The 27633-nt window shown below is 39.8% G+C and overlaps 1 protein-coding gene across 1 annotated transcript in view; it reads left to right on the forward strand.

Annotated features, from left to right (window-relative positions):
• ARHGAP12 (Rho GTPase activating protein 12) overlaps positions 1-25597 on the forward strand; it is a 77505-nt gene extending 51908 nt beyond the window's left edge. Inside the window, exons 7-18 of the mRNA XM_066627774.1 lie at positions 2259-2327; positions 4620-4685; positions 7381-7458; positions 8257-8358; positions 9750-9848; positions 13794-13896; positions 15886-16005; positions 16485-16583; positions 23042-23119; positions 23811-23945; positions 24569-24671; positions 25233-25597. Of these exons, the coding sequence (XP_066483871.1) occupies positions 2259-2327; positions 4620-4685; positions 7381-7458; positions 8257-8358; positions 9750-9848; positions 13794-13896; positions 15886-16005; positions 16485-16583; positions 23042-23119; positions 23811-23945; positions 24569-24671; positions 25233-25407 (1227 nt within the window). The 3' untranslated portion in view covers positions 25408-25597. The remainder of the gene's footprint in view (positions 1-2258; positions 2328-4619; positions 4686-7380; positions 7459-8256; positions 8359-9749; positions 9849-13793; positions 13897-15885; positions 16006-16484; positions 16584-23041; positions 23120-23810; positions 23946-24568; positions 24672-25232) is intronic.
• Positions 25598-27633: the final 2036 nt, after the last annotated feature.

Consider the following 27633-nt stretch of genomic DNA (forward strand, 5'->3'; position numbering starts at 1 on the left):
TAGCATCCCTGTCGGTTTGCCAACAAGGGAGGGTTTGCCCGCAATTGCCATCGCACCAAGGCTCTCTGTGTGCTTCTGCTTAAGCACTTAAAAACACCACAGGAGGGGGTTAAGGAGGCGAGCAAAGCAGGGGGGAGGTGTTTTGTTGTGATAGAAGAACAACACCTTCCAAACTCATGGCTCATTTGAAGTGAAGGACTTCAACACATTGCTGACAGCAGAAGAGATGGGAACATCAGGGCAGTGTTAAATGATCTCTCTCTCACTCACGCACACACACCCCTACCTCCATTGTTTTCTGAGGAGCTGCACTGGACTCACTTTTTGTAAAGACTCAGGTCAAAAATGTCTCTTTAAAAAGGCTCAGGACAAGTCACGACAACTATCTGTTATGACTTGTGAGTCAAGTCAAGGGGCAAAGACTTGTGACTTGACTCATAACCCCGTGCTGTGACTCTGGCACATCCCTGCATTGGGCTGCCCTTTCAACAGCACCACTTCTACCAAGGTTTCACTTTGCAGATCACTTCTTAGCTGCTGAGCTGCAAAGCCTTGGGGTTCCTTTATAAATTTTCCCTTTCAGCAGGAGTTGCCAAAAGGGGAAAGCATGATTGCAGAATTGTCAGTGGGTATATGCATCTCATTGGATGGATTGTATGTATTGAACTTCCTACTATTCATTTGCATACTTGTCCAAATCAGTGTTTCTGCTAATCACCTGGAATCACAAAGATCAGCATTTCATCAGACTTCCCTTCTAACTCTCCAGCCAATGTTCCTTTCTAAACAAATGCATCTGACATTTGTTTGCAAGGGTACAAAGGAATTAGGCTCCAGTATTTTTCAGTGTCCAGGTTTACAAAATACAGGTGGAGCCTATTTATCCATGCTAGTTCTGTTCAGTGACTCGGTGTGATTAACAAAAAACTCGTGCTAAATCCCATAGAGTTACACAAATAGGCTGCAGCCTGACACTTCTGGATGGCAGAAAACTAAGGCAGCTGTTGTCAATCCTCTTCCTTCCCTCCCGCTTCTGTCCCTCTTCTTTCACAGGTGGGATGCCGACCTTTTAAGAACTCAGTCCTTGGCCTGCCTACTCAGAAGTAAGCCCCACTGTAATCAATGGGGCTTACTCCCATGAAAGTGTGGAGAGGATTGTAGCCTTGCTGGCCTGTTTTGTTAGGCTGGAGCATGGAGAGCCTGCACCATGGGGGGGGGGGGGAGAATTCAGCAAACACTCCCTGGGTTTTTTAAAGCAATCCCCTCTGTTGCTACTGCAGCTGCTGTGTGTGTGTGTGTGTATGAGAGAGAGAGAGCGAGCGAGCGAGCGAGCACGTGCTCCACCTTGCTGGGGAACCTCTTCCATGGCTCCAGGGATACTTCCCTGCCTGAGCCTTTTTGCAGTGTTTTGGGCTGCCTGGAAAAGGAGTGAGATGCCAGCGAAGGGCAAAGGTGTGTGTGACTTTCAGTTCCCCCACCCCCTGAGACAAATCAGCAGATAAAAAATCCGTGGATAAATAGTCTGCACCTTTATGTGCACTTGAAGTGCTCTCAGTATATAACACATAAATGCTCAGCCTTTTTGAGAGAGGTATGAATGTCAGAACCCCTTAATCTTTAATTATTTAGTAACAAGATGTCATAGAATACCCTAGGAAATGTCATAACGTAACACTTGTATTTATGCCAGCTGTCCCTGCTTTTTAATGATGAATTATCATTGGCTGCCTTCTGGAAAAAAGCTTCAAATTTCCTTCCAAATTGCCTAATCTTTTGGGAGTTCACAGGCTTTTGCATAAGTGTGTAATTTTTGCTCAATGCAAAAATATAGACTCTCATCTGGAAAAGATGCAAATCAGTTTTGATTATAAGAAATTGAAATATTAAATTCCTTAAAACATTCTGGCTTTTCAGAATCTGTGAAAAAGTAATGAGTTATTAATTCTTGTATTTTTGCAGTTGCCAACTTATTCTTCTGAACATCTCTTGCCTAATCCTGCCCATTTGTTCTCAGCACACCATGAGCAAGTTAGTATCTGAAACATGATCTACTTATAGGTATTAGTAGATTGCCCTGTACAAGAAAAAGCCTACTTGTACATCGGTTAATGGAATAACAGTGTGTTTCAACTTATATATAATTGGAATTCCAGTATCTCAGTACTGGACCACAACTCTTTAGTCGTTATGTCCAAATTCTGTAAATCTTAAGTAGCTTCTGTGGTATAACTACTTGAATCTCACTTTTCCCCCCTTAGGATTCTGCAGTATCTTCAAAGGCTCCTGAAAATGAGACCTCTCCCTCCTCACCAAAGCATCAAGCCACAGTCAGTATAAATGTTGTAATATATAAATTAGAAAAATATAATGCTTTTGATTTAGCTTCTTGTGATGACACTTTTTATGTAAAAGGAAAGAGGTTTAAGGCCTTTTCACATGAAATTTATTGTTCTCAGCACATTAAGATAAATCTGAAGACGTAGTCTTGGCTTTTGAACATTTGCAAGATCCACACACCTGAGTCATTTCTCCAACTTTCAACTAGGAGCATGGTTGTCTTTGCATTAAGTGCAAATAGGTCTTTGTTTTAGGGTAGGAAGTAGAGTTTGTCTTGATCAATTTTTGGTTTTTCTCACAAAATGAGGCAGTCTTTATCAGAGAAATAAAGTTATCCTGTTTCAGGATGGTCTTGTTGGTCCCCAATACAATCAGCAAATAACACTGATTACTTTGTACATCTTTATAGGAAGGGACTGTTTGTACTGCTTTGGGTTGTGTTTACCCAGTCTTGCACATTTCTTCCTAAATTAATGATTTAGATGAGGTGATGGTAATTGGTGTTCCAGAATAACCCAGCTCATGTGTGTTGAATTAGGTTATTGGGTAACAATTATATCTGCAGGGAATGGGAATAATTGCATAAGGTGCAAAAGAGAGCACGACCAAAATGATTAATGGGCCGGGGCACCTCCCTTATGAGGAAAGGCTAGGCAATTGGGACTCTTTAGTCTCTAGAAAAAAGGCAGCTGAGGGGGGAACATGATTGAGGCATATAAAATTATGCAGGGAATGGATAGAGTGGATGAAGGAATGTTCTTTTCCCTCTCACGCAACACCAGAACCAGGGGATATCCACTAAAATTGAGTGTTGGGAGAGTTAGGACAGACAGAAGAAAATATTTCTTTACCCAATGGGTAATTAGTCTGTGGAACTCCTTCCCAAGGATGTGGTAATGGCATCTGGCCTGGGTGACTTTAAGAGGGAATTGGTCAAATTTTTGGAGGAAAAGTCCATCATAGATTACAAGCCATTATGGGTATGCGCAACCTCCTGATTTTGGAAGTAGGCTACTTCAGAATGCCAGATGCAAGGGAGGGCACCAGGATGCAGGTCTCTTGTTGCCTTGTGTGCTTCCTGAGGCATCTGGCGGACCACTATGAGATACAGAAAGCAGGATTAGATGGCCTGTTGGTCTGATCCAACAACATATGCATGTTGTTATGCATATAAAAAAAGTGTCAGAATTTTAAAATCTTCTTAAAATGGGGAAATGAATATACTGGAAAAAGTGAGGACAATCAAGGCTGCTTACAATATTTTACAAAAATAGTAACATTAAAAACAAATATAGAGCAAGTTCCAAAGATCACATAACTGTTAAAATTGCATTTGATTCAAAAAAAATTATCATGTTTTACCACTAGGCATGGACCAATTGCATTGTGGTTCAGAAAGATCTCCCAGCCTGTGTTAACAGTTCGGTGAACAGATATTTAGGTACTAAGCACAGCTTACCATAAATACATGGTAGTGTGGTTAACGTGTTTATTGGAAATGTCAAAGCAAACTCTTTGCCATCAGTTTCTCCCAAGAGGCAACAGAGATACCATTAAAAATTTCAGGTGCTTTTTAAAGTAAAATATCTCAGTGATACTCCTGACATCCCTACGGTTTCTCGGATTTCATCACTGAAGTTAACCTGATTGTCAAAATCTTATGTGGGTAATGTTTAAACCAATCTTCTAGTAGTCACTGGTCTGGCTGTCTTTGGCAAGCAAGAATTGCCTTCAGGAGATGAGGTATTGAAACATCACAGAAGTAACATGTTTTTTCCCCTTTAGACTACAAATGGCTTGTATAGGCTGGTAGCTACTAAAAAATGTTAAGAGTTACAACTTTTTGGCCATATTTTGCAAAACTGTTTTAGACGTTTAGCTGATGTTCACTGAACATAAGTTCTACAGGGAGCTGAATTCCTGCAGTTCAGGTATCAATGTTTAATCCCTACTGGAAACTCTTTATACACTAGGGCAGCGATTTTCAATCCTTTTCAACTCATGGTACACTGACGAGGCCACTAAAATTGTCAAGGCACACCATCAGGTTTTTTACAATTGACAAGGCACACCATGCTGCCAGTGGAGGACTCATATCCCCATTGGCCCTACTAAGAAATGACCTTCCCCCAAATTCCACTGGCATACCTGTGGACCACTTGTGGCACACCAGTGTGCCACGGCACAGTGGTTGAAAATGGCTGCGCTAGGGGGAGATTTTTTCTGACTGTAAAGGAAAAGAGTTTTTTGCTTGCTGATTCATGGTTTATTTTGTTTTTCAGGGCCAAGAGAAGTATGGTTTATTAAATGTAACAAAAATTACAGAAAATGGGAAAAAAGTTCGGCAAGTATCACTTTAATTTTGAAACCTTAATTTTTTATATGTAAAAAAGCTATTTACAATAAATTGAGGATGTAACCTTTCTAAATACAGTGGAGCCTGTGCATCCGCAGGTCTCATATCCACTAATTTACTTTGTTGTTGGCAACCTTCAGTCTCGAGAGACTATGGTATCGCGCTCTGAAAGGTGGTTTTGGAACATCTTCTAGTGTGGCTGAAAAGGCCAATTCGGGAGTGAAAATCCCTTCCACAACGGGAGCAAGTGCAGTCTGACCCTGGTCTGTCTCCCTGGCTATGGGCCTTCCTTCTTTGCCTCTTTGCTTCAACCTGTTGGCCAAGTGTCTCTTTAAACTGGGAAAGGCCATGCTGTACAACCTGCCTCCAAGCGGGCCGCTCAGAGTTCAGAGTTTCCCACCTGTTGAGGTCCACTCCTAAGGCCTTCAGATCCCTCTTGCAGATGTCCTTGTATCGCAGCTGTGGTCTACCTGTAGGGCGCTTTCCTTGCAGCATAACTACCGGGTCCTGACTCCGCCTTCTGCTCCCCGCTCCCCACTCACCCCAGGAACGCCTGCCGCTCACCCTCCCCACCCCAAAGAACCTCCTTCCCGCTACCTCTCCACACCCCCCACACCCCTCCACCAATCAAGCTTGATTGACACAAACCTACCTTTCCCCGAGGCCCGCGTTGGCATAGGAAGGCCACTAATTTAACCATCTACAGAAATAGAAGGTCCTTGTGAGCACATCCAGAGGCTCCCTGGAGTTACCTAACTGGAGCCTCCGGAGTCTTCTCCTATGTTGTAATGTGCTGGCAACCCACTCTGTTGCACTCCACAGGCATAATGGCTGCAGAAACCTCCAGAAGCTACTTTTGATTTTTTTGGAGACAACTTCTGGTTTGACCAGAAGTAGCTTCTGGATGCTTTTGCAGGCCATTCTGAGGCCCACAAAGCTCAAAAGAGTGGTTTGCTGGCTCAGTGCAACTCAGGAGAGGCCTTCAGAGGCTCCAGGTAAGTAAGTGTGTGAGCTGTGGGAGTGTACCCCAGCATCTGTGGAATTCCTTATCTGTGGAGGGTGGGGCTGATGGTTTGGAACCAAACCCCTGTGAATAAGGAGGGCCCACTGCACCCTTATTTCAGAATAAATCTTGAATGTTTTGTGTGAATACAGGTAAATATAGCCTGTTCTTTAAGATAGTTTTAATTCTGTTAGACTACGTAACATTTCAAACTTCATGCTGAGATAGGGTTGCTGGCACCCTAATTGTTTGCAACCCCTGGGGGATAAGAATAGACCCTCAGTTTCGCTGTACTTGTTGTAAGAGGCGACTAAACAGCCACCAGGTAGATGGGATGTTAGCCTGGGAAGGCAGCTCATCTGAGAGAAGGAAAACTCTGATCCCAAACCTCCACTGCCTTGTGGCTACATCCAGTTATGGAAAAGGCTTCAGGAGTCAACCTCGAAGCAAAATCTGGAGTCAGAGTCCCTGAGGCAGTTCATGACTGAACACAGTCAAGTTCTGGCAACTCCTGTGACGCCGCTGGAACCAACCATATTGGCTTCTGCCTTTCCATTGGACCATTTCAGCGACACAGAGAGGGGGGATTTGCTGCATTTGTAACAGTCTATCCTCCATATCTACTTTACCCAGGCTTTGTGCACTGGAGAGGACACTTGGTTCCAGAACCACTATTCAGAGTGTGATACCATAGTCTTACGAGACTGAAGGATGCCAACAAGGAATTGTTTGCACATTTGAATCAGAGTGGCACTCATTTCAGTAGAACTTATGGAACTGATCAGCATTGTTAAGACTTCAGCCTGGTTGACCAACATTAAGCTAAGGAATACTGATGAGAGATCATTCAGTTTCTGCTCACTTTCTGTATTTAGATTTTTATTGAAAATTGTAGCTGGAAATAAAATGAAGATGTGTGCCGTTCATTGCTTTTCTTTGATGACTGTTATAGAAATCAACCTTTGCAAATGCTGCTACTAATGAGGAGTAGTGTAATGGCTAAGAGACTGAGGATGCAATCCTAACCCCTTAAGTCAGTGCTTTCCAGCACTGACATAAGGGTAATGCAGCTCTGAGGTAAGGGAACAAACATTCCCTTACTTTCAGGAGGCCTCTGTGAGTGACACCCAATTGCAGGATGCAGCACAGGTCCCATTGGTACAGCTATGCCAATGCTGGAAAGCACTGACATAAGGGGTTAGGATTGCACCCTGAGTTGTGCGTCAGGACTTCCCTAGTTCAACTCTTGTCTCTTCCATGAACTCACTAGATGGCCATAGACAAGCTATTCCCTCTCAGCCTTAAGTTCCTAACTGCTTGTGTGAACAATAATACTTACTTTGAAGGATCGTTATAAAGACTGCATCACAATAATACACTCAAGAAGCACTATAAAAGTGCTGAGCAATTAATGTCAGGATAATGTAAGTTTAGCTATATGTTGCATCTACAAACAGAAGGCCATGGTTTTTAAATATGAACTATTGTGAGTAGTCCCTCATAATTAAGCAATGTTTTTACATAATTTTCATGTTCCTTGTGGTTTGAGTAAACCAAATTAACTTTTAACTTTTATGTATTTGTAGTCACACTAATACAAAATATTATTTTTGAAGCCCCAGTGGACAGTCTCAGTACTTAATGTACTTGACTTTTTACAAATGTCTGCTTCTTCCATAGAAAGAACTGGATGTCATCTTGGGCTGTACTGCAAGGTCCCTCATTGTTGTTTACCAAGACTCAAGGAGGTGGAACTAGTTGGGTAAGTACTTAAAGGTTGTCTTCTTCCTTTTCCAAATAATACATCATAGTTAGACAAGCAAGATGGCACTATCTCACTCTGCTCCACTTACTACATAAGATGTTAATTTTAGTTTGCTGAAATGAGTATTTCCCAGTTAGTTGCTTTAAAAACATTTAGGTGGGAAGCTGGGGTAGGAATATTTGAATAAATGTTTTCATAATCTTAAGGCAGTGGTCCTCAAACTACCCATGGTGCTCTGTCTCAGTGCCATTGCATGAAATCTTGTACAAGAATTGACCCAGCAAGCTGGGAAGAAGAGACCTTGCAGTTCCCCTATGAGTTTGCCATGACACCCTTGGGACAGTTTGGGATCACTGTCTTAAGGGTTTGACACTGTAAGTGCTATATGTAGAGCTCTGGGGAGGGAGTCTGTTTTGAGGATAGCAAAATGCCTACCCCCTATTCTCCACCTTCATTTTCTCCTCTTCCTCCCTATTAAGGAGGGGGAAATGTTGATAGCAGAATATTGCCTAGCAACAACCACAAGACAAATCTCACCTCACCTTGAGCCATCACACATTTCTCATTTAGGAGAAAAGAATATTAAGCATATAAAAATGAGGCACTATGAGGAAAGTAGCTTGATCTCAAAATTATGCTGCTGAGAAGTTTTGAATAGTGACAAAATACTGCATTCCAACAATGTTTTACTTTGTGAAGACCATGCAGCTATATGTTTTGCAGCTGATATAATACCTCAAGTCTGTAACACCTCTAAAGAAAGCTTACCATCTTTTTTCCCTCCTTCCCTAGAAGTTTGGGGTCAACCAGTCTAAGCCAGAGTTCACAGTGGATCTCAGAGGTGCAGTTACAGATTGGGCTTCAAAGGAGAAATCTAGCAAGAAGAATGTGATTGAGGTGACTTTTCCACCTTTATTTCCCAGGCTTTATTTTGGGTGCTAACTCTATTGCAGAGAAAAGTGGGGACTGAATCAGCATTTCTTAATAGTTACAATAAAATTAATAGTGGTTAATCTATCTCAAAATAGTTAGCGTACTTTAGGGTTTGCACATATTGGTAGAGGTGGGTGAAAACAGGTTTTTTTGTTGCAAATTTCAATGTTTTCCAAAGTTAGAAGTGTAGAAAGTTGTGTTTTTATTCCAAGGGCACATTTTTATTAATTATTATAATCACTTTTAAGTGTACTAGGTGATATGGGTGGTATAGTGTTAGCAGATGCAACCACATGCATCTAGAAGTGTTAGAGAATGGCTTTTTTGCAGATTTTGGGGTTTTGTTTTTACAAAAATGAGAAGCATACAAAGCGGTGTTAGGTGTTTTTATGTCGTCAGTGAAAAAAACCACCTCCTACTTACTGCTCTAAAATGTGGGACAACATATAGAGAGGTTAGATAAGTCTTGGCTATTTTAGATTAAAGGGGCTCTACTATATTCCAAGTTTCAGTGGGTTATATTTAGATTGAGGATAACAAGGAACATTAGTTGAACAGCAGCAAGACAAATATATACACCACACAATTGCAATAATTATATATGGTAAATACGCAAAAATATTTTTTGTAATATTTAGCACAAAAGTTGCAGAAACTATGTAATACTATAAGTAAAAGGGTTAATAATGAACATTTCATAAACAATCAGTAGCTTGTGGGGCTGCAAGGGCACAAGCGACCCTGGGTGGCACAGCTGGGGAGGCACCATCACCATCCCAGGCATGCCTGGCCAGAAGGCCTTAGAGGGACCTTTAAAATCACTTCCGGGTTTTGACTGAAAACCGGAAGTGACATTTAAGGCCCTCTGGAGGTCTTCGAAGGGGGACAGCACCTCTAGGCTTGCCCCCCTCCCTGCCGAGTGCCACAGTGGTCAGGATCGCCTATGTGAACAATGTATTTGCAACATGTCAACAAGGAAGTATTGGATCACTTCTTCAGACTTTTTCCCTTTGTGAATTTGTCTATTTCCAGTTTTAAAAGTCAAAGCTTAACACACCTGTCTCAGCTTCTGCTGTCAGAAAGCCATTCTTTTCATATCTAAATCATTCTTGAAAATTGTACATAGATGAATGAAGTGAAAGATTTGGTGTTACAATCTGCAAATCTTAGAACAAAATGTTGTGCTATAGAGGACTTTTGTATTGAGTACTTTTTTGCTGTTGAAAAATTATATAAATATTTTTGTATAGAACTATAATGTGTAATTATTGCAGTTGCAGGGTATAAACCTTGTCTTGTTTGAGAAGACTTGAAATATGTACATTTAATTCAAATACCCTATTTTTTCTTTAAAGCTGAAAACACGGCAAGGAACAGAATTATTAATACAATCAGATAATGACATTTATATTAATGAATGGCTTTCAGTTCTTCAGTCTGCTGTCAGTAATCAGGTATGTACTTAAAATTGTAACTTTTAAAAAATTTGCTGTTTTTCCACCCCTCCCTTCAGCTTGTGCCCCATGATTGAATGTTAACTGCATGACAAATATTTGAATCTAAAATTACTGATTCAAGTAATAGGTTGAACCAGAATGTAGAATTGAATTGTTTTCTTTTGAATGTTTAGGAAGAACAGTGGTGGGGATAGCTTTGCAATAAGACAAAAAGCAAGAGTGGTTTTATAAGGAACATACACTGCTCAAAACAATAAAGAGAACACTTAAACAACACATCCGAGATCTGAATGAAGGAAATATTCCTATTAAATACTTTGTTCCTGACATAGTTGAATGTGCTGACAACAAAACCACACAACAATCATCAATGGAAATCACATTTATTAACCCATGGAGGTCTGGGTTTGGTGTCATACTCAAAATTGAAGTGGAAAAACACACTACAGGCTGATCCAACTTCGATGCAATGTCCATAAAGCAAGTCAAAATGAGGCTCAGTAGTGTGTGTGGCCTCCACGTGCCTGTATGACCTCCCTACAACGCCTGGGCATGCTCCTGATGAGGTGGCGGATAGTCTCCTGAGGGATCGCCTCCCAGACCTGGACTAAAGCATCCGCCAACTCCTGGACAGTCTGTGGTGCAACGTGGCGCTAGTGGATGGAGCGAGACATGATGTCCCAGATGTGCTCAATTGTATTCAGGTCTGGGGAGTGGGCGGGCCAGTCCATAGCATCAATGCCTTCATCTTGCAGGAACTGCTGACACACTCCAGCCACATGAGGTCTAGCATTGTCTTGCATTAGGAGGAACCCAGGGCCAACCGCGCCAGCATATGGTCTCACAAGGGGTCTGAGGATCTCATCTCGGTACCTAATGGCAGTCAGGCTACCTCTGGCGAGCACATGGAGGGCTGTGTGGCCCTCCCCAAAGAAATGCCACCCCACACCATTACTGACCCACTGCCAAACCGGTCATGCTGGAGGATGTTGCAGGCAGCAGAACGTTCTCCCTGCCGTCTCCAGACTCTGTCACATGTGCTCAGTGTGAACCTGCTTTCATCTGTGAAGGGCACAGGGTGCCAGTGGCGAGGTTGCCAATTTTGGTGTTCCCTGGCAAATGCCATACATCCTGCACGGTGTTGGGCTGTCAGCACAACTCCCACCTGTGGACGTCGGGCCCTCATACCATCTTCATGGAGTCTGTTTCTGACCATTTGAGCAGACACATGCACATTTGTGGCCTGCTGGAGGTCATTTTGCAGGGCTCTGGCAGTGCTCCTCCTGTTCCTCCTGGCACGAAGGCGGAGGTAGCAGTCCTGATGCTGGGTTGTTGCCCTCCTACGGCCTGCTCCATGTCTCTTGGTGTACTGGCCTGTCTCCTGATAGTGCCTCCATGCTCTGGACACTACACTGACAGACACAGCAAACCTTCTTGCCACAGCTCGCATTGATGTGCCATCCTGGATGAGCTGCACTACCTGAGCCACTTGTGTGGGTTGTAGACTCCGCCTCATGCTGCCACTAGAGTGACAGCACCGCCAGCATTCAAAGGTCACCCAAACATCAGCCAGAAAGCATAGGGACTGCGAAGTGGTCTGTGGTCACCACCTGCAGAACCACTCCTTTATTGGGGGTGTCTTGTTACTTGCCTATGATTTCCACCTGTTGTCTACTCCATTTGTGCAACAGCATGTGAACTTGATTGTCAATCGGTGTGGCTTCCTAGGTGGACAGTTTGATTTCACAGAAGTGTGATTGACTTGGAGTGACATTGTGTTGTTTAAGTGTTCCCTTTATTGTTTTGAGCAGTAATATTTTGCACTTGGTCTGGGTTCTGATTAGCTTCATTGCAATCAAGATGGCTGATCTGAAAATGAAATGCTGATCAGGTGAAGCTATCCTTTAAATCTCTTGATACAGATATGTGGTTCCTTTCTGCCTTTGGAGAGGAAATAGGTTAGGGAAAGGGGGTTGGGAATGGATTTTTGTCCATCTTGCACTGAAGGCTAGGCTTTCATGTGGTACAGGCTAAGTCTGCTTATCCACAAATTTTGTATCTGCAGATCTGGAGCCAGATTCAACTTGAAACCTCCCAATGCAGCCTCCCAGAGACTTTAGATGGCTTTCTGAGGCCTATGGAGGCTTCCCCGGGGCTCAGAAGAGCCTCTGGAGGCAACCTTTGGAGGATTTAAAGGGTGCCTAATTGTGGTTTTTTAATCAGTTTTTTGTATTCACGAGGGTGTCTGGGCCGGATGGATCCCTTACTGATACCACCGCTTGTACATCTAGATTCTCAGAGCATTGAACAGTGATTATATTTTACCAATAAAAGAATAGGCATGCCCTGGTATCTGTGGGGGATCTGGCCCTGCCTCTGGGGCTTCCCCGGACCCCCATGTCACTTCCAGTTTTATGAACTGCACGGAAACAAACAACAAAAATAGGAAGAAAGGGATGAGAGAGAGAGAGAGAACCAACCTGCTCAGTTTCCTGGAGCAGAATGCTAAAGATAGGGAGATAATAAATACATCTAAATCTGTCATAGGGAGCAAAAGTTGGAAGCCTTGTAATAAGGTCTTAGGATTCATAAGCCATTAATTTTGATATTTATGGATTTTCATTATTGATTTTACACTTTCTTGCAGTGGTGTAACTAGGTTATGGCAAATGGGATCATCTGCCCTGGGCACCACCTGAAGGGGGGGCACCAGGTGCGGACTTACCCATATTCTACCGATGGTGTGTTTCTGCACCACTGCCAATGGTGCATTTTTGCACCGGTTTTAGGGGACCTCCAAAAAGAGGTAAATGAGCACTATTTTTAATTTTAGGGCTGGGGGGGCTTAGTATCCATGGATTTTTGCATAAATTCACTTGGCAGGTTGGCTTCCCACCCCATGATTTCGCCTTCTGTGTTTGGACAGTGCTTGCCATGGGTACCATTTTCCGTAGATATGTGACTCTTGAGAGCACAGCCAGATGTAACTTAGTATGCTTAATATAGGTGTATTAGAATGTCAGTTCTGTGCCAATAATAAAGAAGTCTATTTAGAGAACTTATTAAAGAAAATGAAGTATTGAAGTGCTGGGAGAGCTTTTTTATTGAGGAGAACCAATTTATGACACAGAAGGTGTCATTTACTGTGCAGGTTCTCATAACAAAATGTGTTAGGGTCAGTGGTTGCCGACTTTCGTGAACATTCTAAAGGTTCTTGAAATAATGATATATATTGTTTTAATCTGTTAGTAAAGGGACTTTCATGCTTGCATGTGTTATATGTACAGTAAGTCCTCATTTAATGTCATTGATAGGTTCTTGGAAATTACGATTTTCAACATATAATGAATGACATGACATAGATTAACTGATATACATAAATAAGAGTTATGCTCCTGCAGCATATTTCTGGTAGCGAAAACATCACCAAACTTGTAAATAAAGACCCGAAAACACTTCTAATTTTAAACATTAAAATAAATGTGAGCTCTATATAGTAAAACATTTTAAGAAAGATTAATAAAAGTAAGTAAAATAATTACAGTATTTACCCTATTTAAACACACCAGTTAACCTACTGTGCACATCTTTGGGATGTGGGAGAAATCCATTGTAATTAGAGAACTCAGACATGGGAAGAATGTGTAAACTCCACACAGGCAGTTGCCCTGGCCAGGAATCATATTTTTTTCCTCCTCAGCATTATAGTGAAAAAATGTTTACTGAGGACTTAACTGTATTTTACACTTCTGTGTAGACACGGATGTGATCTGAAGATTAGCAAAGTAAACTGAAGTTATAATTATTGCTACTGCTGAAACATTTCCATTGACAGTGCAGGTTATTAGAAATTATTTTTATTAGAACAGTGTTCTTGGTTAGAGGAACTGTTAAACTTTATAAGAACAACACTCACTGAATATTTTTCTAAAATCTTAATAGGCAGTAGAGTCTGATGAAGCTTTAGACGATGACCTGCCAGATTCTCCTGGGGTGGAAAAACAGGACAAAGAAAAGGATCATAAAGAATCCAAAAAACTTCGCTGTAAGTTGAAATAAGCACCTATGTGTTGGGCTAATTCTCTCTAGTATGATTTGCAGACTCCATGTACAATGAAGGGGAATCACGTGCCTGATCATAATCATGTATGAAAACTGTCCAGTTAACTGGATAAAATTACCCATATCAATTCTGGCTTTGACTGTTGTTGACTGGTGTCTGGGCCTCCTCTGTCAGAATGTATTGGGTAAATTTTAGTTGTTGATACTTGAGAATGTGGGCAGGATACTTGAATATATTTGTCTTGCAATGCATTCACTTGTCTCTTTTTCATTTTGGCTTGTTTTGGCTAGTTGAATTAACGTAAAAACCTGTTTATAGGTAGTTTTATATTGCTGAGAGACAAGTGAATGAGCACATTTGAAAGAAGCTCTATAGTGAGGCCCCTCTTAAAGATCTTTTTTCGCCAGGACATTTGAGAAACTTTGCTATTGTCAACCATGGCATCTTTTTGGATCCACTTGTGGTGTTAGGGGCTGCTGTTTTGCTGTGGTTCTGTTCCTGCCTGTTCCCTGCAGATCTGTTCTGTTCCTCATGCTTTTCAATATATGATTGAAACTGCTAAGAGGTCTTCTGGTTTATCACTGGAGGACTCTCATTCTGCTTCTGTAAATCTGTCCTAGTTTTGGCAGTTTTACTTATGAAGTAGTCTAAGGTTGATAATGAAGTCTATGACTATATTGAATCTTAATCCAGGCAGGTCAGAATTGTTCATGGTGTTTCCATTTTATTGGAAGATATTTTCTTGGTAGTGGAAATGCTGGTTCTAAATGGGATTGCACTGCCAGAAAGAGAGCAGGTTCTTAGCGTTGCTGGATTCAAACCTCCAAATGTCTTTGGAGTTGAGATAGTGGCCAGAAGAATATTCTAATAATTTTGGTTGAAATGCTAGCTGTGCCACTTCTTGACAGAGAGTGACCACAGTGGTGTGTGCCCTGTTAGTTTCCTGGCCAGACTGCTATAATCTGTTCCATGTGACCCACGGAAACTTGAACAACACAGAATACAGTGGTCAAGTTTTTTATGTTTGTTATATTGGGTGTGGGTGTTTTTATTTATATAATTGGAGAAATTCAACTGTGAGAGCGGGTAAAGAATAGTGGCTAAGAGATGGAGCTGTGAATCAGGACTTCTCCATTCCAATGCTGTTTTTGTGAACTCATTTTGCAGCATTAGACAGTCCACTCTCTCTCAGCCTCAGCTTCTTAGCTGCAGAATGGAGATAATACTTTTCTTGTAAGGTAGTGTTTCTCAAACTGTGGATCAGGACCCACTAGATGGGTTGCAAGCTAATTTCAGGTGGGTCCCCATCCATTTCAATGTGTATTTTATTTTTAATATATTAGACTTGATGCTACCATGCTATGTGACTGCATTTGGGAAAATGTTACAGATTTGGACTTTTAACAGGCTATTATGTATATGCCTTTAACAACGATAGTCAATGGGGCTTACTCCTGGGTAAGTGTGGATAGGATTGCAGCCTTGGAATGTTTGGGAAGCTTTTTCTAAACAGATCAGCGACAGCTTGGGAGGGGTTGGAGCATTCTACTTTTTAAAAAATAATTTTTAAAGTATACTTATTGTAAACTTTTCATTTACTTGCTTAATTTGATTTTGTCATATGGGGGTGTTTAAAATGTTCCTCCTTGATGATGTACTTTTGGCCATTACATCACTTCCGGGTTAATGACATCACTTCTGTTGGGTTACAATTGTCATTCTAAAAAGTGGATTCTGGTGCTAAAAAATTTGAGAAGCACTGTTGTAAGGATAACATCAAGATAATGCATGTGAAATGCTTTGTACATTCCAAGTGCTAAAGAAGTATTATGTTTAGTGTTTCTATTATTATGTGGACCGATATCTTTGCAATTTCTAACTTTAGCACAGACTATTTTACTAGACTGACCATAGGACAATATCTGTAGCTTAAATCTTATCATATACTATACAGTTTTTTCTTTCTTTCAGCAATAAAAATATCTAGTAGCATTGACTCTTCAGAACAAAAGAAGACCAAAACAAAGCTAAAGAAATTTTTGACCCGCAGACCCACGTTGCAAGCAGTCCGAGAAAAAGGCTATATCAAGGGTCAGTTTGTTTTCATAGCAAATTTTTGCAAGTAATTTACTAGTACTGGTTTCTTAGTAGGGCATCTACTCTCCCCACAAATGATTTATAACTTCACTTTGAAGATCCTGGATAAGGGCACACCATTTGAAGATCTGAGTTTTTAACTTGTGTTTGGATGCTTTTTCCTTACTGTTTTTGCTTATATTTGTTTTTTAAATGGTGTGATCTTATTTGTGTGTGTCTAACAGAAAAAATGGAGTTTAAATAATAAAGGATGTAGTCTCCAAAGCCATAGAGAATAATAAGATTGTTTGTGAGTTCTGCATCCAGTTAGAAAAGCAACATAACCTGGACCCTCTTGGAGTATAAGCGTAGGCAACAAAAGAATCTTCCTGTGGATCAGCACAAAAGTGTTACCATCCTTTTTCATATTGGTATTTTGGTTTTAAAATACTTTTAAGGTCACCAACTCACTTCTAAACTTTCTCTGTTTTCAGATCAAGTATTTGGTTGTAATCTGAGTAGCTTGTGTCAAAGAGAGAACAGCACTGTGCCAAAATTTGTGAAACTGTGTATTGAGCACGTTGAAGAACATGGTAGGAGGAAGATTTTATTTTTAATTCTAGACAGTATTGTTTAAATGTAGATACAGTGATGCCTCGCAAGACGAATGCCTCGCGCAACGAAAAACTTGCAAGACGAAAGTGTTTTGCGATTTTTTTGGTGACTCGCAAGACAAATTTTTCTATGGCTGTGCTTCGCAAGATGAATTTTTTTGCATTTTTTTGTTTTGGTTTGTTTTAATTCGTGCTTCGCAAGACGAAATTTTCGCAATATGGAACGACTCGCGGAACGAATTTCGTCTTGCGAGGCATCACTGTATTTAGGTGTTCATTTTCCAGTGGTAGGCTATTTTGAATATTTCCAAATGTAGATCTGGGCACACTTTTTCATCTGGTCCTTTTCGGGGGTGGGGGTAACCTTCAGTTTCTATCCATCCATAGTAATAAAGCATCATTTGAAAGGTGGGGGGGGGAGAAACAAAATGCACTCAGGCTGGACCCTTTAGGGGTGGTCAATATCAGGGTTTCCAGAGCTGTCTACAGAAACATTGCAGGGCTCCTTCAGGTGTGACTGTAGTACTTCAATAGGCAATATTCTTAGGGCTCATCTGGAAATTTCATATTCCTTAAAATACGAATGAAAATGTTTGAGAAGTAAAAAATTACAGTAATTTTTTTTATTGAATTGATACCACATCAGCAGTTTGTTGCAGCTCTTTTCCCCCCTTTTACTGCTGGAAACCCCATGTCTAGGAACGTAAAAAATCTTCTCAGTCTAACACATATGTATGCCTTTGTGTCTCTTTAAAAACCAGTGCTGGTATTCTCAGAAATCCCAGTATTATAAACATACTAGATGCCATCCATAGTCATGGAAATACAGTTAAGTGTCCCTGAATCTGAATTTTCCATGATGATCTTGCATCAAATATAAGTTGCTTGCCTGGATAAAAATTAGTTCATGCATCCGAAAATTCTTCTAATACCAAAGAAAGCAAAAGTGCCTTGCAGCCCAATCCTAAGCAAGTTTGCTTAACTATAGCAAGTTTCCAACTAAATTCAGTAGGACTTACTGGTAAGTAAATTTAAGACGGCAACCATAGACAAAAATCCAATGCAGAATTAGACATACTTTTTTAAAAAAAATTTAAAATATTTTTCAAAAACAAATATAAAAAAACATAACACAAAAAACAGAAACAAAAAACATAACAATTCACCACACACACACACACACACACACACACACACACACAGAGGGTGCAGGAAATCATGTATCATCATATATCGCTAAAACCAATAAATCATTACATACCGTAATCAAATCCCTTTTCTAAATTTACCTCTTAATATCATTTTTCATTCATCATTCATCTATCATATCAAATTATATATGTAATACAATCATCTAAATGCCCTATCATATATTTCTAAAACTTCATTTTCAACATTAAAAGGTTTCCATTACTCAATTTGTGTCGGTTTTTGTTGGTGATCCAAAATTTCTGAAAGTGTATCCATTTCCACCACATTCATTATTTTCTTTCTCTTCTTCCTCACTCTCCATGGAACATGTCTCAAAATTTTGACTTTATTGTCGTCCGCTATCTATTCCTTTTCCTGTGAGGCCTTCAGTAATTTATTTCTGTAAAAAGTTCTGATGAATTTCACATAAATTTCTCTTAATTCATGTTTTCCCAAATAAAAAGTGCTCACTCTTCTCACTGGATCTAGTTCTTTAAATATCTCCTCCATTGGTGTATCAACTTATTCTGATATTAATCTGACAATCTGTCACGAGATGACTTCTCCTTTTTCTTCTGGTATATTTTGTATCCTCACCACTCAAGCTGCACTATCTATCTGAATTTCCATTAACATTGTCTCCGCATCATGCTGGTTTTCTTCTGTCTCCAATATTTTATCTTGATCTTTTCTTATAAGTTCATCTAATTGTTTAGTTAAAGCATCTACACTGGCTTGGGTCTGTTCAGATTGGTTTATTTGTTGCTGTACCATTGCCAACAGTTTTTATCTTGCATAGTCTGTTTCCAGTCTTTCCCTTTCAATTCCTTTTGTATTAATTTTCCAAGTCCGACACTGGCAAGCTTCGAACTTTCGCTGTTTTAGCCACCATCTTCATTCTTCCTTCCTGTAGAGTTCAAGTATCTGTTATCAAACAAATCACTTTCACTTTCAGTTATCTATACATCACATCAACAATCAATCCTTAATCACTCATCAACAGTATCAAAAGAAAATTATAAAGTCAAGTAAAACCTTTTGCTCACAATGTTCTTTAAGACCACTAGATGTCCTCAGTGTATTATCTTTCTTGCTCCACTTACAAACACAAATCCAGTTCTTGTAATGTCTTTTTAAACCAACTAGATGTCACTAGATGTCACTGGTGCACTGTTCTTGCTTTGTTTATATTTCTTTATCTTGTTTATAGTTGTAGCCTTGGCAACACCATTCCTCAGTCTGCAGGAATCTAGCCACTCTTTCAGGCAATCCCAAACAACAGCATCAAACCAAGGCAATAACACTCCAATACACAAACTTTATCCAAGGACAGTTAATTTGTAATCCACCAAAATTCAAAGTTGTAAAGTTGTAATTATATTTTCATATATCCATAACAAGCTTGGTAAATCTTTTTTACGATTTCTCCTCACACCAATAAACAGCTGGGAGGAACTCCCCCTCCTCTTCTTCTCATGGCAAGAAAAAACCAAATCAGGCAATCAGATTACTCAGTCCATGCTAAGCATACACAAATGGAATAACACTTACTTAAGTCTTTCAACTTCTTTTCCTGCAGGAACCTTCAGCTTGGTTCAAAATGAATTCTTCACCATTGCTGCCAAGACAGTGGAATCCCCTGGGAAAGCCCCCCTGGCCAGGCCTTATCTCCTCAGGAATCGTACCATCATATGGAGGAGTTTGTCTCTCCTGACAAACAGTCCTTGGATCTTCTCAGATCCACAGTTTTCGGGGAAAAACAGAGTGCCTTTCAAGAGCTCGAGAAAGGCATGTCTGCTCAGCTGCTGGCTGGCCCCTCCCCCCCAGAATTAGACATACTTGATTCATTTATTTCAATGGACAAGCACAATTAGCTGTGTTGGATTGTGGGCATGAGGAATTAAATATTTATCAGTGACACATCTGTGTCCTTCCTCCTCTTTGCTGTTTCTCATTGTCATGAGGAATACTGACAGATGGTCACCAGATCTTTTTGTCATGAATGTGTACCCATAGTAGTTCCTTCTAGAATTCTTCTTTCATCACTTTATTTATTTATTTATTTTTAATTAACACACACAAACATACAAACATATAACATACATTTAGGAGTGCTAAATACCATATACCATTACTCATTAATCATACTATATCTGATTAATGTGTGTCAGTAGATTAATCCTAATCTACTACTTACCTACTTCTGCCTCTTATTAGTTTATCCATTTATTTATATAATATATACTAAATTTCCCCTAATGCCCTGTACTATATTTTCTAAATTTTCACTTTCTATCAAACATAAAGTTACTTTAATTACTCATTAATATTAAAACAAAATAATCTAATTACCAAACTATAACAACATATAAAACAATTCTTCCAGCTACTTCTACTCAGTTATATATCAGTTTTATATCAAATAAAATAGATTTTTCCTAATTCCCTATAATGTATTTTCTAAATATTCACTTTTTATCATTTAACATAATAACCACCTATAAAACAATTCATCCACACGCTGACATTTCCAGCTATTTTTTCTATTTCATTCTAATTCATATATATCAATTTCATATGTATTTGTTTTTTAAGTAAATTTAAACCAGTTATTAACTAAATAAAATCCTCCAATTTTCTTTATCCCTCAGGTTTCTTTTTCTTTCTTTCCATTTTTTCTCCTGTAATATCTTTAATCATTTATCTCTATAACAGAATCCAATAAGCCCACACTTTCTTGTATAAGGTATGTTCATTCTTTCAGTTAACTGGGATATGTTTTCTCCTTCTTGTTCCAACAGATTTTGTATTTTGTGCACCCACGTTACTCTGTCCATCTTCTCTATTTCAGTCTTCATCAGCGTCCCCTTTAGATCCTGTTGGTTTTCCACTCTTCTAATTTCTGTATCCACTCTTCTGATGATGATTTAATCCCTCACCATCATCTTTTCCACTTTCTCCTTCTGTGTATCTTCTACTTGTTTCTTCACATCTTCCAGTTGCTCCTTGTACACATCTATCTGTTGAGAGAGAGAGTCTTTAAACTGGCCTGAATCTGCAAGGACCAACTCAACTGCTGTCTTCTCATTGTGAGCAATTTTTCCAAAATTTTTAAGAATCATTTGAGTCCAAATATCTGGAACAGGCTCCATCTTGCAATTTCTCTCTAATCCACAAGATGTCCACAGCATATTATTCCCCTTACTTTCACCACATGTTTTTTCAGTCAAGCATTCTTTGAATTTTTCTTACAGATAACAGTGTGGTTAATGGAGAAAAACAAAACGAAGAAACAGTCTGAAGAAGACAAAACTCTTTCAAATCTAATGAAAATTATGTCCACAAGCAACTCTGGATTTTATTCCACACACCAAATTATATTTATAGTTATAATCCACTACCGATTTATTCCACTACAAAGATAAAGATCACTTTCAACATCCTTAAAAAGTTTCTCATTAACGCCTTCAGTGTATCCAGGGCTTTTAGCCATCAGTCAATCAAAGCCGAGGACAATATTAACACATATCTTAAATTTCCAACTTAAACTTTACGCTTCATGCTTTTTCTTCCATATGGTATCTTAGCACGCAGCCAGCACCTTGATTGCAGACACTTCACCGCCCCAAGTACTGTCCCGGATGATTAGGTTTCCGAGAAGAAAGCCCCTCCCCCCCGGTTGGGCTTTCAAACTCTCAGATACCTGCACCGTGGAAAGATCTTATCTCTCCTGATAAAGATCTTCAGATCCTCTTCAAACCTGCAGTTTTTTTGGGGGGGGGAAACAGACTCTCTCTCAGGAGCCCCTGGAGACATGTCTGTTCATCCACTGTTGGCTCCTCCTCCTAACTATTCTTTCATCTCTTTAGGGCCCTTCTCAGATACTATATAGCACATCATACCTTAATTTCACATTACCAATTAAGACTGCACTTGCAATCAAAGCTACTCCAATGAAAAAGGTGGCTTGTTTGATGATAGATGTTTGCATAGTATTCAGCAGGGGTGCCCTCATCCCTTTCTGCTAAATGATCAACTGTGAGAGAGATCTTTATTGGTATTGACCAAGGCTCATTTCATTCACCATGATTTTGATGACAAAATTGTTTCTAAAAGGGAGGCTGTGTCAACTCCATAAATTCTAGGATGACTGATGGTAGCAACATAATGACAAATATATGGTGGAGCATATGTTCCAAATCTCCATGACCCTTTGGCTGGGACAGCTTCCAAATGGGAGCTGAGAATGTTATCTCTGACACTTTGAAAAGTTCTTCCATCTTTCCTCAATCTTTCTGGCAAGTTGAGCAACCTCTGGAGGTGAACAGGTTAAAATACAGTATTTTAAACCTGGCTCTTATTGCAGCATAATTTTTAATTTCCTTTTGAAGTTTCCATTATGACTTTCCTTTTAAGAACATAAGAACAGCCCCACTGGGTCAGGCCATAGGCCCATCTAGTCCAGCTTCCTGTGTCTCACAGCGGCCCACCAAATGCCCCAGGGAGCACACCAGATAACAAGAGACCTCATTCTGGTGCCCTCCCTTGCATCTGGCATAGCCCATTTCTGATATCAGGAGGTTGTACATGCACATCATAGCTTGTAACCCGTAATGGATTTTTCCTCCAGAAACTTGTCCAATCCCCTTTTAAAGGTGTCCAGGCCAGATGCCATCACCACATCCTGTGGCAAGGAGTTCCACAGACCAACCACACGCTGAGTAAAGAAATATTTTCTTTTGTCTGTTCTAACTCTCCCAACACTCAATTTTAGTGGATGTCCCCTGGTTCTGGTGTTATGTGAGAGTGTAAAGAGCATCTCCCTATCCACTCTGTCCATCCCCTGCATAATTTTGTATGTCTCAGTCATGTCCCCCCTGAGGCGCCTCTTTTCTAGGCTGAAGAGGCCCAAATGCCGTAGCGTTTCCTCATAAGGAAGGTGCCCCAGGCCCGTAATCATCTTAGTCACTCTCTTTTGCACCTTTTCCATTTCCACTATGTCTTTTTTGAGATGCGGTGACCAGAACTGAACACAATACTCCAGGTGTGGCCTTACCATCGATTTGTACAACGGCATTATAATATTAGCCGTTTTGTTCTCAATGCCTTTTCTAATGATCCCAAACATAGACAAAACATCTCATGTATGCAAAACATCTCAAAAAACAAAAACATCTCATGTATGCAACCAGACCTGATGATCTTTGGCAAACCACTAACTGACCACAATTCTGAATTTATTCTAGGTTTGGATGTTGATGGGTTGTACAGAGTTAGTGGCAATCTTGCAGTAATACAGAAGCTAAGATTTGCAGTTAATCATGGTAAGTTCCTGTATGCAACAATTTGTATGTATAGTATACAGTTTTATATCCTGCATTTCCTGATAATTGCACCACAAGTGTCTTGTTTAGTTTGCAAAATCAAACTAGAATAATTGCTTAGTCTTAGTTGATTTATAAGCACTTAATACAAGATATCAGAACACATTATACAGAAAGTTAGGAAATGGAGGGAGTTATTCTGCTTGGTCTCCCTCCTATTGCATAAGGTTTTTAATTTTCAGTGTGAATACTTTAGCAGGTTATCCTTGCTTACCTTATTATTTGGGTATTGCATTCATGGCTATGAATTATGGAAGTGAACATCCATTACACAGGCCAACACATATTTTGCTTCCTTTAACATTACACCAATTCTTGGGTATTTTTGGGGTGCTGATTCCAAAAATGACTCTTTATTGAATGGTTCAAGCAGCTTGAGGAAGCCTACAGCATGGCTTCTTCATGAGGAAGCTGCTTGAACCATTCACTAATGAGGCTATACTATATCTCCAAAACTAGACATTAGGGCAAAACGGATGCCATTTTTTGAATCGGCACCCCAAATTCATATCCAACCACCATAAAGTTTGGGAAAAACTTTTCTGACCCTCAGTTTTGTAGGCCTGTGTTATAGGTCATCATGGTTCACAGTTGAGCTAACAAGTTGTATTTCTGGCACTTCCTTTTTCAGATGAAAAACTGGACTTGAACGACAGTAAATGGGAAGATATCCATGTCATCACAGGAGCTCTGAAAATGTTTTTTAGAGAACTCCCAGAACCACTGTTCACTTATAGTCATTTCAATGACTTTGTCAATGCAATCAGTAAGTCTGTGCCAAAGAGACTTTTCACTGTAAGATACCACTGTGATATCACTGTGTCAGCCATTTTAGAGCAGTAGCCATGTGGGGGGGGGGGAATGGGACACAGTGGCAGTGTTGAATATTTTTACTCTCCCCTTCTTGCCTGAGAAACCCAAAATGGTTTACCATCAAAAAAGACACATATGGAGGAAAAGATCCTTGAGGTATCCAGGTTCCAAACACTTTGTTGATAGCAAGTTTGGTGTCATATTTGCTAATGATTCCTAATTCAGACCTTCACGCTGGACTCTCCCTTTTGACATTTGTTTAATAAAGTATGGCAATATGAAGGTCTGCTACAAAAAAGCCCTGGAACACTGAAATGCTCTTATACTGATTTCCGAGAATTGCAATCTTTCATGTCTGAATTGCATTGATTTAGTGTGCATAAAGACTGACCAATATAAATAGCAGAGAGATCCTGTTTCATGTTCCCTCTCTCTACACGTTTAGCCTGTCGTGGTGCATGGCATTATTAGCCTTTGCCAGTAGGTGGTAGTGTGCATTAGTAAATATCTTCAAAATCAAGCTCAATACATGGCTTTTCACTGTTTATGAAAATTGTGTCTCTCCCCTCTCTCCAGAACAAGAGCCCAGACAGCGTGTTCATGCTGTAAGAGAGCTGATTAAACAGTTGCCGAAGCCAAATCAAGATACCATGCAGGTGCTCTTCAGACACCTCAAGAGGTAAGAAATGCATGGAAGGGAAATGTGATTTATGTATTTTGCCTGAATAAGTATGATGAAGTTCAGTTTTCCTCTGGTAATTGCCTAACCCAGTGAGTCCCAACCTTGGCCACCTCCCTCCCAGAAAAGTGAGATCAAGCATAGCTTTAATAACTCAGTTGAATGAAAAACTTGTGATTTGAGAGTGATAAAGCAAATTAACTGTGACTTAAGAGCCTTAATGCACACTGAAGGGTGCTAATGCGCGTGGCCAGATACCTCAGCAATGAGAAATTGTGGCTGTGTAATACAAAGGACATAATATAAAGTTCCACAGAGTTATACTGCCAGCATGGAGCTCTTTGGAAACTTGGGCTGTTTCATTCAGTTCATCGTTGGCAAATGTGGCATTTGAATACATGTAGTGAAGAGACGGGGTAGCCAATGCTTAGGTGGAGGGGTGTGTATGCACACAAACAGCCTTAAGAGTACCTCTGTGTACAGTTGCTAGGTATATTCTTTCAATAATTGCCCTCTTATTTGTGATGTAAATTGAATTTGTTTGTGTGTTTTCTTTCTCAGAATTGTAGAAAACGGAGAGAAGAACCGAATGACCTATCAAAGCATAGCTATAGTATTTGGTCCAACCCTGTTAAAGCCAGAGAAAGAGACTTGTAACATAGCAGTTCACACAGTATATCAGAACCAGATTGTAGAGTTAATCCTACTAGAATTGAACTCTATCTTTGGGCGCTGAATTTCTCCAAATGAAACTGGCTTTTGTGGGACCACAATTGGACTGCGGCGGCAGCAGTAACTGCTTCTCTTTTGTACCTGACGTATTTGTGGACCAAGCAGCAGTTCGATATTTTTGCACTTTTGTGGGAGCGGGAAGAATGTGTGATTTGTATTTGTGAATGTCATTAAAACTTGGAATTTCTTTGCAATTCACTTAATTTTGTGAATATGTCAAGATTTATTCATTTTTAGTAACATATAAATTGTAGATCCGGTATAGATGTATACACTGGATTCCATGGTGAGAGAACTGAAACTTAAATCTCAGTCTGGCAAATCTGGAGTTGCTTTTAACATTGATTTTGATTTTAGGTTCACCTATGTGAGTGAGTGAGGGGGTGGGAAGGAGAGAAAAACCCCTCAACTGACTTTAACAATCTCCTTGGGCATTTTTAGTGAATAATAGCTATATCCTATGCTTACATGTTACATTTCTAAGATCATTTCTGGATCCTGTCCATATGGTTTCTGCATTCATTTGACAGGCTTACACAAATGCTAACAGTGGCCAGTGTAAATGCCTCTCATGAGGCTTGCTCCTTTTCTGTTATGTGTTGTAGTATTTGTCAAACAAAGTTTTGACTTTGTTGCACAGATTCCTTGCTGGCTCTCTTGGTTGCTTGATGGAATAGCACATTAGTATTACTTCAAGCACTGGTACATGTTTCCAACTGAGGATATGCCTTGGTCTGTGACGAACCAGAGATTTCAATTAATAGTGTTCACTTTTTCAGGATATGTTTTGGGCTATACCATGAATGGTATTAAATTGCAGCTAACATTCCTAACTGAAAGATGGTTTTAACACTGTATTTAATTATTTGTATGAACCTGTGATAGTGAAATTTGGATGTAAATACAGGCGGAAGCCTTTCAGCTTTTGGGTGTCTTTATATCTATATACACTATTGTATAGTCTCAAGTACATATCTAATCAGGGGTAGATTAGCACCTGATATTGTATTGCCTGTTCCCTTCCCCCCATGAATGTCTGGGTTTCCACTGAGAGAGAAATGGGCTACTTGAGAAACTAACTGTGTGCACTTTTAGATGCTGATGACATCTGCATGCAAATAAATGTAATGCAAATGGTACTGGAAAAATACTGTGTGCTGGTTTCCTTGGCTAATGCACTACAAGCAGAGCCTCTGATGTTATTTAATATGTACAGGAGATACGTTAAAAATGTATTACAAATTCTAACATAGATAAATAGCAGAAGCCTATGTTTGAATAGATGGATGTCTGGATATAATGAAAATGCTAAATTTCAGGATTTGTTTATACATTAATAATGTAGATTGATTTGTAAAATAGGTATTGGAAGATTGGTCTGCGGAAGATTTTTTAAAAGTATTTTTCTAGACTAACTGCTGTACCTGATATTTGCTATGTTGAATCTGAATAAAGAAAGCTGTTAGCTGTTTTGGATTTGCTGCTTCCAATATAGATGGTGTTGAACTGTTGATATTTTGAGTACAAACTAACCAATCTATCCTAGTATCTGACATATATTACTTTGATTTTGTCTGAAAAGTAGCTGGGCCCTTACCTTGATCATTTTATTTAATTAAAAATTTCTAACCTCGTATTTCAAGTGAAGCATTGAGTGGCTTGCACACAGCGACACATAAATAAGATGGACTCTTAATCTCAAAGCAGCACTATCATTCCTAATAGGCTGTGGGAGGCCTGATCAATGGAAGTGCCTTTACCCTGTTGTGATCCTGCAAGCCTGCTTGAGGAAGAATTCCCAAACTCTGCTACAAAGGCAGTAAAGGTCTGCTCTGTTGTCTTTTTTAAAATTTCCTATAGGAGTAAGACCCTCCTAACCTGATCCACAGATCAGCACAAGCAGAGAAGCTCATATGAAATAAGATGTTTAGCTCAGAACATTTAGGTGGTTTAAAATTTGAAGCATTTTGAATTAAACCTGGCACCAAACAATGAACCAGTCTTGTTGGGTAAGGAGCAATGCAATGTTTCCTACAACAAAAAAGCAGATGATAGCCCAGCTGCAACTTCAGTTTTAAAGTTAGCCTTCTACAAAGTAGAAGATAGTAATCAGCTTGCAAAGTTACCCAGGTATGAATGAGTGAAAAGTTCTTGTTCTCTAGAAGGACTTTGGTATATGTGATGAAAAGAACTTCTAAGGCAAGCCACAACTTGGGCTCTCCAGAACATG

Source organism: Tiliqua scincoides, chromosome 5 (genome assembly GCF_035046505.1).
Source record: "Tiliqua scincoides isolate rTilSci1 chromosome 5, rTilSci1.hap2, whole genome shotgun sequence".
In the NCBI taxonomy this organism is placed as follows: Eukaryota; Metazoa; Chordata; class Lepidosauria; order Squamata; family Scincidae; genus Tiliqua; species Tiliqua scincoides.